Raw genomic sequence first — 21,603 nt, forward strand, 5'->3', positions numbered from 1 at the left:
GGAAACATACTGCCCAATTTCAGTATACTTTTAACTGTGGCACCATATTACATAACAAGGCTGACATACAGAGGAAGAGCTAGAAAGCAGAAAGATATGATTTGTTTACATTCCTGAAAGGAAATTATTCAGGACAAAGTAAATGTAAAAATATATTAAGACTTAATGACCAAATAAAGGTAATAAAAGGCACTTTTAAAGAAGGATAGAGTAGTGGATTTTCTTTAATTTTTATTTTACCTTTCAAGAAAATTTGAACATAATTAAAATAACCCATTGTCATTCTGAATTTTTAGTTCTACACAATGATAATACCTTTTGAAGATGTCTTCTGTATACAGTTAAATAGAAATGAATTGAATTCCTATACAACTTACCTTTAAAAAAAAAAATCAGTAACACAAGGCTAGGAATAGAGCTCAGTGACAAGGTAATGATCTCTTTAGTAAATGTGTGGGCTCAAATCGGCAGCATCTGCAGCATCAGTTTCTTCACCTACATATAACTTCTGTACTCTACCTACACTGTTTTAAAATTTTCAATTACTATGTTTCTGCATTTCCAAAAGTTCTGACTTGTTTAAAATCTGGTTATTTAATATAGTGTTACTGTTTAATAGTGTGGTGGTTTGGATGTAACTGGCAGTATTAGGTGTGGCTTTGTTGGAGAAAGGGTCATTGTGGGGGCAGGCTTTGAGGTCTCAATACCACCCAATTTCTCAGACCACTTACTATTACCTCAGCTACACCTCTAGGCCATACCTGTCCTCATGCAGCCATGTTCCACCATGATGATGATGATGGTGGACTAAAGCTCTGAATTGTAAGCTAGCCCCAACTAAATACTTTCCTTTTTAAGAGGTGCCACAGTCATAGTATCTATTCATAACAACAGAACCCCAAACTAAGACAAACTAAGACAAAAATGTAATTCATGCTTTACTATTTGGTGCCTTTTCAGTGTTTTTTTTTTTTTTTTTTTTTAATAATTTATTCATACTACTAGAAAAGTTAATCTAGTTACTCTTTTCTGTATATGCTCCTGAAGGGGGCAACAGTTCCTGAGACTAGATTTCCAGGTGATTGTAAGCTGCTAGCTGGGTGCTGGGAATCAAATCAAAGAGCAGCTGGTGCTCTTAGCCACTGAGTCATCTCTCTAGGCCCCTATTAATTTCATTATTTTTAATTATGTGTCTGGACACATGAGTTGCAGTAGAAATTAGAGGCAATGGATTCCCTAGAAGTGGAGTGAGGTGATTGTGAGTTGCCTTATGTGGATGCTGGCAACCCAGCGTGGGTCATTCACAAGAACAATATATGTTTTTCACCTACAAACCTTTCCTCTAGCCCCAATCTACTATGATGAAATTATTTCAGACTTTTTTGTTCGTGTCTTTATATATGTAGTTTATGACTTTTATCCTTTCATGTTCAATTCTATCCTCCTACCTGCTAACATTTACTCACAGAAGGCAGTTTAAGGTCATCCTTGACTACAAAGGGAGTTCAAGGCTAGCTTGGGCTACATGAGACTATGTGTCTAAAACAACAAACCAGTAGGTAGAAACAAGGGTTCTTGTTTTTGTAATTTGTAAGCCTTAATGATGAGCTTTCTATGAGACTCTTGTATTAAGGTGTCCCTCCAAAGCAGTTCTGTATCTGCTTCTGCAACCATGTCACAGTTGTGATTTCTTAGGGAGTCACCTTTTAACCCAGAATCCAGCTGAGTATTATCTGAGGCTCCCTCTCATCCACTATTATATTTTTCTTGTCTATTTTCAATGAAATAATGGTACTTCACAGGTTTTAGAATTGTGTGTGGGTGTAGGAGAGGGAAGAATTCAGATCTGACTCCCTAATTAGAGAGGTCTCAACACATAATCTGATCTCTGTATAGCTATGTCTGCTCTCTAAATAGACATGGAAATCTGAATATTGTAGTTATTTCAAGTACCAATACACTGTATACAAATCAGTTCAAGCTTTTTTTCCCCCTCTACAGCTTATCTCTTCTTCCCTCTCCTTCTCCCTGACACAGTATCTCACACATCACACGCTGGCACTGAATATGTGGCCATGGAAAAGTCTGAACTGGGACTATATGTGTGTACTACCATTTCTGGTGTACATGGTGCTGGGGATCAAACCCAGGGCTCACTGAATGCTAGGTCAAGCACTCTACCAACTCATCTCCAGCCTAGCCCCTTCCTAGTTCAAGCTTCTTGCTACACTTATTGGGTTTTTTTTTTTTTTTTTTTTTTTCCTAAATCCTAGCAAGGGAGAAGTTTTTTTTTTTTTTTTTTTTTTTTAAATGTAAACTCACTGATATTTTATCAAGGATTCGTGGTTGTGTTATAGCAGATTTTTTTTTTAAGACAAAATATGATAACCTACTATCAGCAACAGAATGATTTCTACATTCCTTTTCAGACTTTCTAAACTTCCATAAAGCTAACCTACCAAAGTAGTATGTGACACATTCTAGGTAACTGAAGGAAAAAATGGCAAATATTACATAGGTGGTAGGAGGAAGTCTTCTGTTTCAAATGAACTTTACTACAACCTGTGAGAGCAGCTCTCATAACTGCACCAGGGTTGCAGAGAAGAATGCCTTCAAAGTAGAGGAGCTTAGGAAATTTTCCTATCTATCTGAAGGGGAAAGACTCACATACACTATCTGAAGGTCAAGCTCTGTATCCTTCCCAGTTCTCTTTTGCTTCTTTGTTCACATAACTTATATACACATTTAACAACAAACTTCATGCAATAAAAAGTTACAAAGGCTATTTCTCAGGGTCACAATGCATTCCTTGAGTTAAGGAGAGGGGACACAGTAGAGATAAAGTTGTCAGCTTTCTGATTAATGGGCAGCTGTAAAAGAGAATTCCGCTCTGTACAGTTTGGCTATTGCATTATCTCTTAAGGAGACTGCCTACAAGGGGCTACAGAAAAGAGAGGCTGAACTATTGCGAGGTCTAGAGAAGAAATAAAGAAGTCATGTATTATTCTACATTTCTTAAATGTATTAAGCCTTACAGGCTTATTCTTTGTGATAAACAGTTTTTCCTGAAGCCCTAACAGGAGAGTGCAGCCACATGGCTGGGGGTCCTTTGTGAGTAGTTGTGAGCAACCTATGGGAGCAGGTCTTAAAGCAATGGCAGAGGCAAATAGCACTAAGCACTTCAGCACTTCCCACATGGACTAGCATTAAAAAGTGTCCCTAGTCTAAAGATATATTTTCATATCCTGCATTCAGCCCCAGGGCACAAGGAGGGAATTACAGGAGGGAAGCATGCAACTGTTCATTCAAGGCTTGAGGCCAGCACATCCTCTACAGTCCTGGCCATATGTAAAGCCTTTCTTACTATTACCTCCGCGTAAAGCTGTTTCTCTCCAAACTTGGTTAAGTGATTAATTGCTCTTTCCACTTACCCACATACATTTCAGGACTTAAACATAAGCAGTTAGTTAGCTGAGCCTAAGATCTTGTACCATAAACTGACATTAGAGGTTAGTACAAAGTGTTAATTATTTAAAGAATATGAGTAGGGAGTGCTCTGTGTTATCAGTTAGACCTGGCAAGAGAAGGTGACAAGGCAGCTTTAGACCGCTTTTGTGTCTAAAAGAATTAGCATGAACAAACTAGACACCTGCAATTCTGTCCTTGTGCATAATCTGTGAAAGTGTAATTTACGATGGGTTCAGAGACACTCAGTTAACTATACTTAATTGCCATGTCAGCTAGCTCATAATGGGAAATAGACTTCTAAGTCGCTCACCATTTTGTGGCACAAAGGTTTAACTATACAGGCATATTTTATTCACCAGAATTACACAGTATGGGAAGAAATCATCCTTCTGTTGATTCACAGGAACAGTGTCCAATAAAGGACACTCTCAGATTGGCATATGACTACCTGTCCAATGGGTTTCCTTGGGGCAAGGCACCTGTGGAAACAGACTTTCACTTGGCAAGGACCAGTAGTAGTCCATGGGACAGTGTAGCAATTTGTAAAAACCATGCAGCTTGTAGGCTCTTTTCTCTCATTATATTGGTAATTCTTTGGATGGTTTTTAGTTTTATCAGTGTCAAGCTGTAATTTCCCCTACAGATTCTGTTCTTTCTTGAGTACTTTCCCTTATGTTTCAGCAGGGGACTAATGTCTCTCAAATCTCTTATCTGAAATTACTAACTAAATTCCTAATCCTGGGAACTTTTCTGACTTAATATAGACAAGTATATATGAGAAGTTTCAGCAGGGGACTAATGTCTCTCAAATCTCTTATCTGAAATTACTAACTAAATTCCTAATCCTGGGAACTTTTCTGACTTAATATAGACAAGTATATATGAGAAAACAACTCTTGGAACATTAAGCAGGTCTCACAGTTCTGGAGTGGAGTAAAGTATACATAAAAAGAATAGGAAAATAGCCTCAGGAGTACATGTAGTGCCAACTGTTAAGCATACATTCCCTAGAAACCAAGCATATAGAATAAATGGTAGGATCTGGGATGCTCTAATGCAGAAATAATGCAATGTAAAATATGGGATGGTAAGCTCCATCTTTTAGCATACACAGGAGCTTACATTGGTGAAAGATGTATGGTAGAGTGGGATGGGAAAAGGGTGCCTTATCAAAGTCTGCCTTTTACAGAGAGATTGAGACATGGGACCGTCTTGTAGAAATGGGGACTGGATAAAAGCATATCTTGCAGACATGAAATTGTCTGGGCTTGAATACTGTTATCTTTAAAACATTGTGCCCATGTCCATTACTTTTTAACTTTGGAACTGCAAGTAGCAGCCAGGTTACATAGTGTCATGAGAGTGTGGTTTGTCTGCCTCTATATTTAGTTAAGCCTGCAAGAATGTTGAACCCTATGTCTAGAATAAATTATGGAAAGAGTGGGAAAGTGTATTTGGAGGAGCATAAAGGGGAACAACAATGGCTTTCATAATGCTTATGATGTATTCCTTAAAATATGATGTCTTTCGTAAAAGTCAAAAATACCCAATAATAGAGCTGTTCATATAAGCCTGGTAAGAAAAAACTCTGTTTAAATATAAATTAAGATGGCTCAAGCCATTCGGAGCCACTTGAAGGCAATCAACATGGTGGTGGGAATTTTTCCTTGTACCAATGCCCCTTCCCTGCCTCAGGACCTGGGCCAAGGCTGGACCCCAGCATTTTTGGCTTCTTTAGATCAAATATTACAAAAAGATTAATAAGAAAAATCAAGACCCAAAGCACAAAAATGAAAGAAGAAATCACTGAAAGAAGTGTCAAAATAACACAAGTTAAGAGCGTATTAAAGTTGATTTATACAGTTTAAATTAAGGGAAGATACTTTGATTATTCTTACCTCTGAATTAATGACTTTAATCAGGAAGAAAATGTGATACACAGTCTTCGTTAACAAAGAAAGTTGACGACACCTTTCAAGGTACACTTGTATCGATGGTTCTACCCTCTGTTGTAATTTACTCCAAAACAGAGTGAGTTCCCTTAAATAAATAAACAAATAATTGAAGGGTGAGTGGAAGGAGTATTGCAATAATCATAGAATAATCATGGAGTAAACAGTTCAGCCATTGCATTTGAAATTAAAGCTGACTTTAGATTCTAATTCTATGGATAGAATTATGCCTAAATGCAAGACAAATCTATACCCTGAATTTCTGAAAACCAAATAGAAATCAGATGCAGTTTCTTACTTTATTGTTAGTATTTTCAATCTCAGAGTAGTACTCTTTTAGTAAGAAAATATCTAATACTTTAAAAAGTTATATAATGAGAGCCTTTGAGTCACATTTGGACTTTGAAATATGTAATATAAAAGTACAAATACCTAACAAGACATAAGGATTAAAAACACACTATACCTCAGTGATAAAACCTTACACTATCACCCCATAAAGCATGGATCTTCTAAATTAAAATCTATCTATAAAGTTACCATTATCAGATGAACAAAAGAGGCAATAATGACACAGAGCCCAGAAGGAAAACATGCATCTGTGCCATAAAGAATAAAAAAGAAAACTTAAAAATAAAATTAAAATTTAAGCTTATCTAAATGTACTAAGGTTTTCATAGAAAATAAAATGATAAATGTGCTCACTGTATCAATTTCTCTTCCACCCTTCATTTACTTCCTCCTGCTTCAAAATTTCCAGCAAATGTTCTCTCCAATGCCAGCTTCTGCTAATGTTTTCTTCAGTTTCCAGCTCCTTACAACTCTGTCCTCTTCACTGCACACAGAACTGCTCACTTACTGGATTTTAACATCTATCGAGGACCTCATGATCTGCCTGTAAAATTTGGCCACATTCACCTAGTTCTTTACAAGCCTCATCTATTTTGAATCTTCAAAACCTGAACCTTAATAGAGTCATGAATCCTATAACAGCACTTCAATTAACATTCAAACATACAGTTTGAATGAATCTGTAACATTATCCATCTTAGTAAGGCACACCACTGTAGCCTTCTCAATGACAAATGATTTCAAACCACACATTTCTCAGGATGCACCCTATCTCTAAGCAATGGGTAACTGTCTGAAAATGGTATCTGCCATTTTTTCTATTTCTACTTGAATGCATCATTATCACTGATCCAAAGGCCCTCCTCAACTTTTTTGTTATACTTGAAATTGAGAACTATGTTTCTTTTACATTTCTATCACCTCATGCCATAAACATAAGGATGGTTTTACAGCTTCCTAGTTGGATTTCTCTCTGGCTTTCTTGTGTTTGTCTAAGTGCTTCAATTCCACTCACTTTCTGCCATGTTGTCCTCTCTATGCATCTTCCAACCAGCTCCCAACTGTACATTTAAACCATTTTTTAAACATGAAGTTTTTCATGTTGCCCTTCAGAGTTGATAACAGACTGCATCTGAGTATCATATAAAATCCACGTTGATGTCTTTTTAAACCAATGTCACAATGATCCCCTAATTATCACTGACTTTCACATTATCTTATGACCCCCAAACCTGCTTATCCTTAATAAACACACTGTAGTCATCCACAACTTTTAGAGCAATCCCCCTTTGTATTAAAGATTTAAATTTTATTCAAAACAAGAAGCAACTGCATTGAAAAGCTTAGTAACTATGAACATAAATGTATTTAATTACGAAGCCATTTATTCATTTTGCCTATTCTATATTTTTCACATGCCATGTATTCCCAGAAAATGCCAGGTTATAAGCCAAATTTTCTTCAGACTAATAATGACACTGAGTGTAAACAATAGTTAGTCTCAGATAACAGTAATCTAAGGTTGGAATCAGATATTTTTTTCCTGCCATTTTAAAATTTCCCTTTACATTCTAACCATAGTTCTCCCCCCATGCCTCTTCCAGCTCCCCCACCTACTCCCACTAGCCCCCCATCAAGTTTTTTAAGTCAACAGGAGCCAATATAAGCTGCAGCCTCACAAAGGTATATTATAACAAGTTTTGGGAATACGTCAGATCAGGAAGCATGCACTTAAGAGAGAATACCAAGGAAGTCAGCAAAGAGTAGTGACACTACAGCTATGAAATAAATTATACTTCCATATATTAATGCTAAGTAACTCAAAATAGATAATATGCAGATGAAAAATATAAACCTAAATCTCAGGATGGTAAGAACAAGTTGAAATAAGAAGCTTCTGATAGAGTAAACCTTTTTAATTGTAGTGTTCTTTTCACAGACTTTCTAAAATTAAAGTATGAACTATTCCATAGCCAGTTTGCACAGATTATAATACCTGAAAATATACTTTTTGTTTTGGTAAGAAAAAAGGTCTTTAAAAATTCCTAAATTGGGGCTGGAGAGATGGCTCAGAGGTTAAGAGCACTGACTGCACTTCCAAGTGTCCTGAGTTCAATTCCCAGCAACCACATGGTGGCTCATAACTACCTGTAGTGAGATCTGGTGCCCTCTTCTGGCGTGCAGGCATATATGCAGACAAAACACTGTATACATGATAAACAAATCTTTAAAAAAAAAAAAAAAAAAAACAAAAAACCCTACATTATATAAATTCATAAAATCTACTTTGTATTCTTTTGTTTTTGTTTCCTTTTTAGACAGGGTCTCACTATGTGGCCTTGGCTGGCTTGTAACTCACTATATAGACTAGGCTAGATTGGAACTCATAGAGATCAGCCTGCCTCTGCCCTCAAGAGTTATGGGACTGAATGTGTGTACCACCCCACCTGAACTTTGTTTTTATATTTAGTGAAATCTCCTTTAAAAGAGAAAAGCAACTCACCAAGCGCAGTACATATCTCCTTGCTGGAGCTGCCGTGATAGAAAGGCAGTACATAAAACAAGGGCGCTTTTCTCATCGCCCTCAGATTCTAAATTACAGATCATTTCTAATGCATCTTTACAATCAACTTCCGAAATCTATAGAAAAAGGAAACAAAAACAGGTCATAAAGTGGCTTTAGGATATATATAGTGAGCAACATATTTAATTTTTTCATTTGAAACACAAATTTTCATCAGTAAAATGTTATTAACTTATATACTATCAAATTATAATTGATATAAAGATTTGGCTAGTTTTCTTTTTTTAAATCCTTTCTTTTTAACCAATAAAAATTCTGAAAGAAAATTATTAAGAAACACAAGATACCAAATATGTTCAGTTAATTATGAATGCCCAGTAAATAACTAGTGTTACCTATGAGCATTCTTTATCCATTAAATTGGATCCACTCATTACCCAGAGAAGAAAACCACTGCACTTTTACTATCCCTTTGACTCACTGATTTACAATACTACTAGAACAAGAACACAGACATAGAGGATGTACTGGCTATTGGTTAATAAACTCAATGTCTACTCATCTTAGGGGAAGAAACAATCCAGAATATTGTATATAGCTATACCACTCTAAAAATAAGCTCATACATCCCTAGATGAATCCTAGAATTTATATAATTATTATATATTCTAGGAATTCATATAATCTAGACAAAGGCAACCTGAATGGTTTAACCTATTAAGTATTTAAAACAGTACCATCATCTTACAGTACATCTTATTACGTGTGTGTGTGTGTGTGTGTGTGTGTATACACATATACATATGAATTAACCAATGACTTCTACAGTTTGCTACAACAAACATTATCATCTTTGTTTCACAGGACAGAAAGGCTTAATTCCCTGAGGTGTAAATAAAGTAGGAAAAAGAGCTGAAGACAAATAAGTATCATTAGCACCCTTATAACACAGAACTATGTTTCTCCTGATTATAATCTCTCTTACACCTCATCAAATACAAGGTAAGCCAAAAGTGTAATGTGCTGTGTTTAAATGGAGAACACTAATGTGTGATTTTAAGGTTGATCAATGATCAGGATGAAGATTGTGTGACAATTTGAGAGGTTGCATTATATGAAATTGGGCTAGGAAACATTAATAAGAGGCTGAGCATGGTGGGGCTGGCTGATGAATCCCAGCACACAGGAGACAGAAGACAGGAAGATCAGAAGTTCTAGGGCAGGCTGGGTTACAAAACAGAACAAACATAATTTCCATTCTTGTGATTTATTTTTTTTAAAGACCGTAAAAAAGATTGAATTTTTGTTTTCTGTATGTATGAGTGCCTACATGTACTTATGTGTAGCCTGTGGGCCTGGTGTCAGAGGAGACCAGACAAAGGAACCCAATTCTTTGGAAATGAAGTTATGGATGGTTGTAAACTGTAGTATGGGCTGGGAAGCAAACCCAGGTCATTAAGTGCTCTTAATCACTGAGCCTTCTTTTAAATAATTATGAAATTAGTAGCTGGGTTCTGACTGAAGCCTAAACTGTTTGTGGTCAGACACATATAATGTCCTAGGGATGTTGAATCAGGACTGTGAGTCTGAGGACCACCTCTTGGTAGCCCACACAGTGAGTGTTCTTCCACTCTATCTAACACACTGTAACAAATCTTTATCTGTAAGTGATCCTGTTTACACAGTCCAACGAAAAAAGGAACTAAAATATCTACAATTAATTAAACAATGCCAAACATTTCACATATGTTATTTAATTGTAATTTTACCACTAGAAAGTATGTTTTATATACATAAGAAATTGAGTAATATGCTTATGACAATTAAGAACTAGACCCACAAATCAAAACAAACCGTATCTGACTGACATCAAATACCTAAACTCTTGTCATTTTACTACATTATCTATTCTAAGAGTTTTGTTAATGTTAAATAATTACTCTAATATACATTCATGATGAAAAATTCAGCCAGACAATGCAAGTTTTTAAAACTTTTTCCTAATACAATGATAACAGTAGCGTGAGCAAACTCATTAATGAGGCCAGCTCCTTCAGAATTAGCATGGATAATCAATATAAGAGCTTGCTGGAGAGGTGCTACCACAGGCTGAGTGGCGCTTAAGTTGAAATTGCTTGGAACTAGATATGTATTACCTCTCAGATTTTTAAAATTATTTGCAAATATACAAAGAAATACTGGGTTTGGGAACCAAATCTGAACACAAAACTTCTTTTTCACATCTTATACACGATCTATAATGAAATGTACCCGTGTCTTGTACATCATATGATGGCAGATGTGGAATTTTTCATTGTTGGTATGTCTGTGTTCAAAAAGTTACAGATTTAGAGAAAATTCAGACCTCAGATTTGCTGACTACAGGTGCATGAAGAGGTCAAAACTACTTGAAATTATAAATTTATTGACAGAGTCATGACTTCAATACAGGTTTAAATTCAGTCTGTCCTCATCTCAGAACTCCACAGACCTTAGCATGCTAAGGTTCCACAGTGCTAAACATGGTTTTTTATTTGTTCAAGTTTTTGAAAAATCTCTCTATTTTGAAAGTCTGACTTCTTTGAGTCTCATGATTACTTCTTTTAAAAACCTGTGATTCCTTTGAAAGTTCAAATGTCATCAAATGTATTATTTTCTCAATGAAATTATCTCCATTAAATTACCTCTTAATATTTAAAGTGTATGCTTTAATGTACATGTTTATTCACATACACATACATATATATCATACCTACATGTACGCACATATATGTGTGTATACATAGAGTATACCAACTGGAACATATGGTATCCTAAAAATATACAAACACTTCGATGAAAAGACATTGTTATTATTACTACTAGTGTGAGGGAGTATGTGTTGTGCACTAGTTGTATTGCTTCTCACCTTTCACTTTTACATAGCTTCCAGGGATTAGACTCTGGCTACAGGCTTTTGTGGATTACACCTTTGCTCAAACTTAGTTTTGTTGTAGTTGTTGGCTAGATACTAAACTTTAACAATTTAGGTATTTTATATTCCTGATTTGCCAGGAAGTGACCTCTTTAAAAATGAAGATTTAAATATATTAAAATATAATGAAACTATATTTAAGTTAATGAATGAATGGAGTAAAATTTGGAAGTAAAATATAACCTTTGAACAATAATTGTTTTAAAACTCCAAACGTATAATTCAGAGATTACTGATAAATCACCCTACGCTCTATTTTTCACTCTATTTTAAAGACTAAGCAAAATTTCAAATGCCAGGAAAAAAATTGAAACCAAACAGAATGATCTATTTGCTGAAGACATGCTATGCTGAATCCTCTTTTAAGCAGAAATAATAGCTAAATGCAAATATTTTTGTTTTCATATGGCTCTGTTCTGCTTAATATAAGCACAAAAACATTTAAATGGTATTTCATGTAAACAAATTGTATTTATAATATATTAGTACTAATTATATTTAAAAAGCTTCAAGACTACACAGTTTGCTTATCAAAATAAGATGTTTCATACATAAAAGAACATGTAAGCCATACAACTAGCAAATATTTCTAAAACAACAATCTCCAGTGTCAACGGAGAAGTAATTTCATGCACCATTTTTAGAGGGCACATACATTGCCTTTTTTTTTTTTTTCCTGAATAATCATTCCCTAACATATTTAAAAATGTATGGATTCTTTGTTTAATTCTTGATTTTATTTTTTTTTTTTTAAGACAAGTCATAGCTCAGGCAGACCTTGAAATTGCAATCTTCCTGCTTCAAGGTCTGTGCAACAAGTCCCATATCTAAAAATATGTAGATTCTAAGATTCAATTCTACTTCTGTAAATTATCAGTATACTTGCAAGGATGCAACAAAGTTCACTTACAGGAAAATATCTACCTGACTGGTCAAATATTCTACAAATCCACATTGTGTAACCATGCAGCTATTAAATGTACACAGACCAGAATTTAAAGATGTCAGCAAAAGAAAGTGTTGTGAATGAACGTGTGTGTGTGTGTTCAGTATATAAAAATGTGCACAGAAAATGAAAGAAAAGTACATTACATTTCAAGCTTGATTATTTAAGGTAATCAAAAAAATCTATGCAGTCTGTGTAAGTGTTGGCATGTAAATGACATGGTGTGGTATGGAAATGGTACCTGTCTTCCTTGCGTGTGTCTGTCTTCATCTTCTACTTTCAGACACAGTCAATATTTGCTGTTGTACACAGCCTAACTGGGCCTTCACCCATACTCTCCCACCCAGAGAATGTGAAGCGGGAAAATGATGATTAGAGAGAAAATAAGATGGCATAAAAAACCAATCAAACAAATAAATCCTTACATGTTTATTATAAAGATAATATCAACTAAAAACTGGATTTAAAAACTAATGCTACCAACTGTCTCTACTACATATGCCAAGAATTCAAGAAAAGCTCACTACTTTGAGAGAAGTCAGATGAACCCCATAAAGTCTGACATCCACCAGGAACAGTTCTGTTACTACTGAGAAATCATTCATCTCTTTCCTATCGACTCACAGACAAATCACAGGCAGGTCACATCTGACTCTTAATTATTAAATCCATCCCTATAATCTCTAGGGAACATACTTCTAAAACTCAAATCTTACACTAAGCAAAAGAAGAGGAAATGAACAAAAAGTGTGTGTGAGAAGCAGAGACTAGAACACGATCCCTAAGTGGGGATAATAGCTCTTGGAAAGTTTCAAGGTGCAGGTGACATGACTACTTCTCTCTTGTAGCAGAAATAATAAGCCTGTTGACAAATCAATTTAAAAAATATTCTCCTCATATGGGACAACAAATAACAAGTGTCAAATATATTTCTAATAAATATTACAAAAGCAATCTATTTCACAGAAAAGGGATGTTTAACAAGGATAATCTATCTATATACAAAGACCCTGAAACTTGATCACTGTGATTGACATTTTTCCTTGGATGGAGGACACAGATCTTAGTGAGCCACACTTAAGAACAAGAAAGAAACAAAACAAAGCAAAGCAAAATAGTAAATTCTGTGTGCCTAACAAAGAAGAGGAAAATATCACTGTACAATGTCAGAGCTCCAGAGAAGCTTTCTCAAGTATGTTTCAGAGAACACTGCACTGCTGCTGCCTAACTCTAGACAATTAGACCAAAGGGGAATGTGAGCTGAGTATTTGAAGATCTGGTTATTTAGAGATCTAGAAACACAGTTTTTGAGACTACAAACTCAGTCTTCTATTTCAAAGGTAATCTAAAATGTACATCGTTAGCTCTCCATTAACAAGCTTCTTTAGTGCAGAGACTACACCTAGTTTGCTGTCCACCCTCCTACCCACAGTATAGCACATATTGTACATAATGACACACACAATTGAAAGACTATTATGAGAAATTTTTACATTTGCCAATTGTCATCTTCAACTAGTAGAAAATTTAAGTTTTAAATTTATTCTCCTACATGGAATTGAAAACTGCAAACTATCTGTGAAAATAAAAGAAACAGTAAAGATAAATAGTTATAGCTTGAACAATATCTAAACTAATAGAATAACATTCAAGACTGGGAGACTATGTTTCACATCATCCAGCTGAAAAACTGGCTGCAACCACTCTTCCTAATTTTTCTAATATCTCACCATGTCCAGGAAGCTTATCTATCATCTAGCTTAATTTTGCATTCAGAAGAAAAAGCACATAAACACTACAGACAGAAAATCTCTACCATCATGCGGGCATTCACTGCTAATGCTACCAAGTCTGAATTCTAATTACAGGCTTCTTTGTCTGCTAGAGACTGTACATAGAATATGTTTGGTAACTGTGTTCTCCTTCTTGTATTTCAGCCTTCCCTCTTAAACAAATGAAGTCCTTTAACATGTAAATCCATAAAAGGATCCTTACCTCTTGAGAATTTTCTATCAATATACAATGAAAACTATCAGGACTACCTTCATCTCCCTTCTCCAATTACTTTATTCTTAAAAAAACAAACAAACTCAGAGGTCAGTAAGTGCTGCCCATGTGTGTACGAGTGTGAGGTCATTTACTAGAGCTTAGGAATTTAATCAGCATTGCAAACCCCCTCCCCTTGCCTTATTCAGCAACTACACACTGCTAAAATAGCTCCTCAGTAAAAGATGGAGATAAGCTGCTCCATCTATGCCAGAATTTTGGCAGGCTTGACCTCCACAATACCTTTAGTTTCTTTTTACTGCTCTTATACAGGATAGACGTAAGACACTTGAAAATAGTGCTTGCAGAGTAATATACTAAATAACATTTACAGGTCAAACACACTGCTAATTTTTATCTAAATTCTTTAAACATAAACTGCTATTATAAAACTGAGTACACATAAATGTACAATTTCCTTTAGTAACAATTACACTTCCAGGTTCCAGGTGTTTGTGCAAATTCTGCACTTTACGCCAAATTAAGTTAAACTAGAATTTTATTAAAAAAAAAAATATGCATTTACACTAAATATACAAATAACATTTCATTTCTAGTGGTATATTTTTGTTAGATAATATTGCATGTTTATTTACATATAGTCCACATATACAGAGATGATTTATATGATTTCTACCTAGGATTACTCTTCTTGTTAAATTCATGCCTAGTTATCCTGATATCAGATAAATAATGCCAAAATTTGTCTTGACACTATTAAGACACCATATTTAGTCAAAACAGATGATGCACATTACTTAAATTAGAAAGTCAAATCTGTCACATGAGATTCTGAAAGCAGCTTAGAGTCAAGTGTTCTTACCCAGGAGCACACCTACTGTAAGGCACACAAAAGTGTTCCACCACCTGCAAAACAATCAAGGAATTCCAAAACATTCTACTCTAATTCTAATTAGAAATAATTTATCCACTTTAAAAAATAATTACTAACAAAAAATATACTCACCTCTTCCATTAGCTTTTCATTTGGTGATGATGTGCAAAGACAGACAAGGTAAGTTTGCTTAAAACTACCTTTTGTACCAATTTCTGGATGCTCAGAACACAGCTTTGCTAGAGCAGTTGCTTGACTTAACTGATTTGTTTTGATTAGATGTTTAATTCTCATATCCAACAAGATGGGACCCTCAAAAGCTAAAAATTCATTCACTTAAAAAAAACAAGACATAATAAATTATTAACATTTGGTAAGTCATCTGCAATACAAATACTTAGAAGCAATTAAACACACACATACACACACGAAACTAAAACTTTTCCATTTTGGGAATTTTCTATTACTGTCAGAGAAGATATAACACAATACTTGACTTTCTAAATAAAGGGAGGTCATACTACCCACTCAACCCTCTGAAATAGGCTATACTGAACTCTGTATGTAGGTAGCACAGGCTGGCTTAAAACTTGTGACCTGCCAAAAACTTGTCACCTGCCTGTCTCAGTCTACCAAAAGTTATAGTAAAAGGCACATGGTGCCATACCAGGCTTGAAAACTTTTGTTTGTTTTGTTTTTTAAGACAGAGTTTCTTTGTGTAGCTTTTGTTGTAGGGGAACTAATTCTGTAGACGCTGGCCTCAAACTCATAGAGATCTGCCTGCTTCTGCCTCCTGAGTGCTAGGATAAAAGGTGTAGGACCCCTATCCCACCTCCCCCTCAGGTTTGCCAACTTTTAGAGTTACAGGGAATGTTTTTATTCTTAAAGCCCATTGGGTTTTGGGGTGGGGATACCAGTACAGATAGGGTCTCACTATATAGCCCTAGGAGGTTTGGAACTTACTATGTAACTCAGACTGGCCTTGAACTCAAGGAAATTCTCCTGTTTCTACCTCTAGATTAAAGGTGTGTACCACCACACCCAGTTGGAATAAACTTCTTGATTATACAAATATCTGCATCAAATTCTTTTAAAATTACAATAAATTATTCTTCCCAATGCATTTCTTCTTAAACAACCCAGGAAACCACACAATTATTTGGGTACTTCATAATCTAGAATAAGAAATTCAACTAATATTTTGTTCAACACTGACAATATATTTAGCCTTTACAAAGGGGAAGTCTATATGCTTCAAATTAAATAAAAATGTGTAAAACAAAAAACAACCAGAAGGTGGAAAGCCTGGAAGGAACAAATCTCTTAAATGTCTTTGTGATTTTACTGACACACTTCTCCTTACAGGGCTGCAGAGTGACAACGGGCAATGTGCTTTAGTGCTCACTTACCAAAGCTTTATTGTCTTTCTCTTTAAAACATGTTTTAACTGTCTCAAGTCTATCAATAAAGCTATGTAACAAATGGCAATCTAAGTGTACGATATTTAACCAGTTCAAAAAGTCATCTTTCCAAAAAAAAAAAAAATGTCACTTTTATAACATTAAAAAATTACCCAGGAGTCTGAGTTCCTGCCGACAAGATCCTTGACCCCCCCCCCCCAAAATCTGGACCTCTGCTAAAGAAAGAGGCCTCAGCTGGAGAGTTCCAATTTCCAGTGAGATCCAACTATCCTGCAAAACCTTCCCAAGTTTCAGCTCAGCCTTTGTCCTCTTCTGCCAGCTATTGGCGAGAGGTGAGTCTGGGCCCAATCGGGGCTGCCTCCCCCCCCCCCCACTCCCGTGGTTTGACCCAGATTCTGCTGCTCCTGTGTCCTGTCCCCATAGAGAGCACCCGTGGAGCTCCGATACACCCCAACCCATCCCCACCGCGAGCCTGCCCCCCAAACCCCGGGCTCTATCCTGCCCACTCTCCTGCTGATCTGGTTGAGCGCTGGGACAGAGGGTGGAGCCAACAGTCCACCCTACTTCTGAGAATTCTCAGAGCAACTCTGAACAAAGGAGACCTGACTATAAATGCTGGACAACCCATAATTTACACCTGCTTGGTCTCTGACCCTATCTCCAGTCCTCTGCTGGAGTCCCTCTGCTGGAGTCCCGGGCCCCTCCCCCATCCCAGAGATCCGCCTATCTCTGAGGGTCCACTCTGAGTTCCTGCCGGCAAGATTCTTGGCCCTCAAATCCGGGCCTCTGCTAAACTAACAGGTCTCAGCTGGACAGTTCCAGTTTCCAGTGAGATACGACTATCCTGCAAAACATTCCCAAGTTTCAGATCAGCCTTTGTCTTCTTCTGCCAGCCATTGGCTAGAGCCATTGGCTCGTGTCATCTTCTACTGGATCCTCAGCCATGACCCCATCCTTGGGTCCCTGTCTGGGGAGAGACCTCCAAGAGAGCTTGGACCACACAGAGCTACAGATATTGAATCTCAGACCAACATAAGTCCACCGGGGAAGTACCATAGAGAGAAGGGGAGACCCCACCAACACCTACTGGAAGAAGCAAAGGGAAGAAGGCAATACAAGAAAACACTTAACAACAGAAAGACAAGCATGACACCACCAGAATCTAGGGAATCTACACCAACTAGAATGGAACACAACAAAACAGAGGAAGCAGAAGGGAACGAATTACAAATTACCATCATAAAAATGATAGAGGCCTTCAAAGGAGATGTGAGAAAATCCCTTAAAGAAATGGAGGAAAAAACAAACAAAAAAGTGGAAAAAATTAACAAATTCCTTAAGGAACGTACAGAAAGCCAAGAAAAAACAATTAAGCAGGTGAAGGAAATGGTTCAAGACTTTAAAAGTGAAATAGAGAAAATAAAGGTAACACAAAACTGGGCAAAAAAATCGGAAACTACAGACACAAGCATAACCAACAGAATTCAAGAGATGGAAGAGAGAATCTCAGGCACAGAAGATAAACTAGAAGAAATAGTTTCATAGAATCATAAATCCAACAAATCCTTAACACAAAACATCCAGGAAATGTGGGACACCATGAAAAGGCCAAACCTAAGAATAATAGGCATAGAGGAAGGTGAGGAAACCCAGCTCAAAGGTGCTGAAAACATATTCAACAAAATCATCGAGGAAAACTTACCAAATTCTGAAGAAGGACATGCCCATGAAAGTACAAGAAGCATACCGAAGCCAAATAGGCTGGACCAAAGAAAAAAGACCCCTCGACATATAATAATCAAAACAACTAGCATACAGAAACAAAGAATACACCACTCTCAACAATAGACAGGACCACAAATCAGAAACTCAACAAAGAAACAAAAGAACTAACAGAAGTTATATCTCAACTGGGGTTAACAGACATCTATAGAACATTCCATCCAAAGACAAAAGAATATACCTTCTTCTCTGCTCCACATGGAACCTTCTCTAAAATCGACCACATACTAGGTGGCATAACAAACCTCAACAGATACAAGAGAATAGGAATAGTCCCTTGTATCTTATCAGACCACCATGCTTTAAAATTGGAATTCAACAACAACACAAATAGCAGAAAACCTTCAAACTCATGGAAACTGAACAATGTGAAATTGCACCACACCTGGGTCAAAGAAGAAATAAGAAAAAAATTAAGGACTTTCTAATATTCAACGAGAATGAGGACACAACATACCCAAACTTAGGGGACACCTTGAAAGCAGTGCTACCAGGGAAGTTCATTGCACTACGTGCCCATATGAAGAAAACAGAGGATACTCACATAAGAGAATTAACAGCGCAACTGAAAGCCTTAGAACAGAGAGAAGCGAACTCACCCCGTAGGAGTAGATGCCAGGAAATAATCACCTTGAAGGCTCAAATCAACAAAATAGAAACCAGGAAAACAATACAAAAAAAAAAAAAAAAAAAAAAAAAAAAAAACTCAATGCAACGAAGAGTTGGTTTTTTGAGAAAATCAACAAGATACACAAACCTTTATCCAAATTAACGAAAAAGCAGAGACAGAACATGCAAATTAACAAAATCAGAAACGAAATGGGGAACATAACAACAGACACAGAGGAAATCCAGACAATTTTCAGGTCAAACTTTGAAAATCTGTATTCCACAAAAATTGAAAATTCAAAGGAAATGGACAAATTTCTGGATAACTATCACTTACCAAAATTAAATCAAGAACAGACAAACAACTTAAATAGACCTATAACCCACAATGAAATAGAAACAGTCATCGAAAGCCTTCCAACCAAAGAAAGTTCAGGGCCAGGTGGATTCAGTGCAGAATTCTACCAGACATTCAAGGAAGAACTAATACCACTAGTCCTCAAACTGTTCCACAAAATGGAAACAGAAGGTTCATTGCCAAACTCTTTTTATGAGGCCATAATAACCTTGGTACCCAAGCCTCACAAAGACACAACTAAGAAGGAAAACTACAGACCAATATCCCTGATGAACATCGATGCAAAAATACTCAATAAAATACTGGCAAACCAAATTCAAGAATACATCAGAGAAATCATCCACCATGACCAAGTAGGCTTCATCCCTGGAATGCAGGGATGGTTTAACATACGAAAATCTATCAATGTGATCCACCAGATAAACAAACAGAAAAAGAAAAACCATATGATTATCTCCCTAGATGTGGAAAAAGCTTTCGACAAAATTCAACACCCTTTCATGATAAAGGTATTAGAGAGGTCAGGGATAACAGGAACATACCTAAACATAATAAGAGCAATATACAGCAAACCAATTGCCAACACCAAACTACATGGAGAGAAAATTAAGCCAATTCCTCTAAAATCAGGAACAATACAAGGCTGTCCTCTCTCTCCATATCTCTTCAATATCGTACTAGAAGTTCTAGCTAATGCTATAAGACAACAAAAGAAGATCAAGGGGATCCAAATTGGAAAGGAAGAAGTCAAACTGTCTCTATTTGCAGATGATATGATAGTTTACATAAGCGACCCAATAAACTCTACCAGGGAACTCCTACAGCTGATAAACACCTTCAGCAAACTAGCAGGATACAAGATAAACTCAAAAAAATCAATAGCCCTACTTTTTTCAGACGACAAAGAGACAGAGAAAGAAATCAGAGAAACATCACCCTTTACAAAAGCCACAAGCAACATAAAGTATCTTGGGGTAACGCTTACCAAACAAGTAAAAGACCTATATAATAAGAACTTTGTGGCTCTAAAGAAAGAAATTAAAGAAGATACCAGAAAATGGAAAGAGCTCCCATGCTCTTGGATAGGTAGGATAAACATAGTAAAAATGGCAATCTTGCCAAAAGCAATCTACAGATTCAATGCAATCCCCATTAAAATCCCACCACAATTCTTCACCAACCTTGAAAGGATAATAATCAACTTTATATGGAAAAACAAAAGACCCAGGATAGCCAAAACAACCCTATAGAATAAAAGAACTTCAGGAGGCATCACCATTCCTGACTTTAAGCTCTACTACAGAGCTATAGTTCTGAAAACAGCCTGGTATTGGCACAAAAATAAACAGGTAGACCAGCGGAATCGAATTGAAAATCCTGATATTATCCCACACACCTATGAACACTTGATTTTTGACAAAACAGCTAAAATTATACAATGGAATGAGGACAGCATCTTCAACAAATGGTGATGGCACATTGGATGAGGGTGTGTAGAAGACTGCAGATAGACCCATGTCTGTCGCCATGCACAAAACTCAAGTCCAAATGGATCAAAGACCTCAACATCAATCCAGCCCCACTGAACCTCTTAGAAGAGAAAGTAGGAGGTACCCTTGAACAAATTGGTAGAGGAAACTGCTTCCTGAACCTAACTCCAGGGGCACAGACACTGGAGAAACAATTAATAAATGGGACCTCTACAAACTTAGAAGCTTCTGTAAGGCAAAGGACACAGTCGACAAGACCAAACAGCAGCCCACAGACTGGGAAAAGATTTTCACTAATCCTATACACGACAAAGGGCTGATCTCCAATATATACAAAGAACTCAAGAAACTAGCCAACAAAACACCAAACAACCCTATTAAAAAATGGGGTACAGAACTGAAGAAAGAATTCTCAATAGGGGAAGTCAAAAAGGCTGAAAGACACATAAGAAAGTGCTCCACATCCTTAGCTATCAGGGAAATGCAAATCAAAACAACTTTGAGATACCATCTTACTCCTGCCAGAATGGCTAAAATTAGAAACACCAATGATGACTCATGTTGGAGAGGATATGGAGAAAGGGGAACACTCCTCCACTGCTGGTGGGATTGCAAACTCACACAGCCATTTTGGAGATCAGTATGGCCGTTCCTCAGGAAAATGGGAATTAGTTTACCACAGGAACCGGCAATCCCCCTCTTAGGCATATACCCTCATCTAATACCTGTTGGAAACAGGAGTAAACACCCATACATAAACACTGAGTCGAAATAGAACCCAGATGCAGATGGAGAGAACAAGACCAGCCAGCAGAAACACATAGAGACAGCTTACCTGAGCAAGAAG

At 36.5% G+C, this 21,603-nt stretch overlaps 1 protein-coding gene across 1 annotated transcript in view; it reads right to left on the reverse strand.

Annotated features, from left to right (window-relative positions):
• Znf292 (zinc finger protein 292) overlaps positions 1-21,603 on the reverse strand; it is an 87,171-nt gene that overhangs the window by 9,951 nt on the left and 55,617 nt on the right. Inside the window, exons 5-7 of the mRNA XM_051187514.1 lie at positions 15,229-15,431; positions 8,275-8,411; positions 5,367-5,508 (exon numbers count right to left, since the gene is read on the reverse strand). Of these exons, the coding sequence (XP_051043471.1) occupies positions 5,367-5,508; positions 8,275-8,411; positions 15,229-15,431 (482 nt within the window). The remainder of the gene's footprint in view (positions 1-5,366; positions 5,509-8,274; positions 8,412-15,228; positions 15,432-21,603) is intronic.

This window comes from Phodopus roborovskii, unplaced genomic scaffold (genome assembly GCF_943737965.1).
Source record: "Phodopus roborovskii unplaced genomic scaffold, PHOROB, whole genome shotgun sequence".
Taxonomy (NCBI): Eukaryota; Metazoa; Chordata; class Mammalia; order Rodentia; family Cricetidae; genus Phodopus; species Phodopus roborovskii.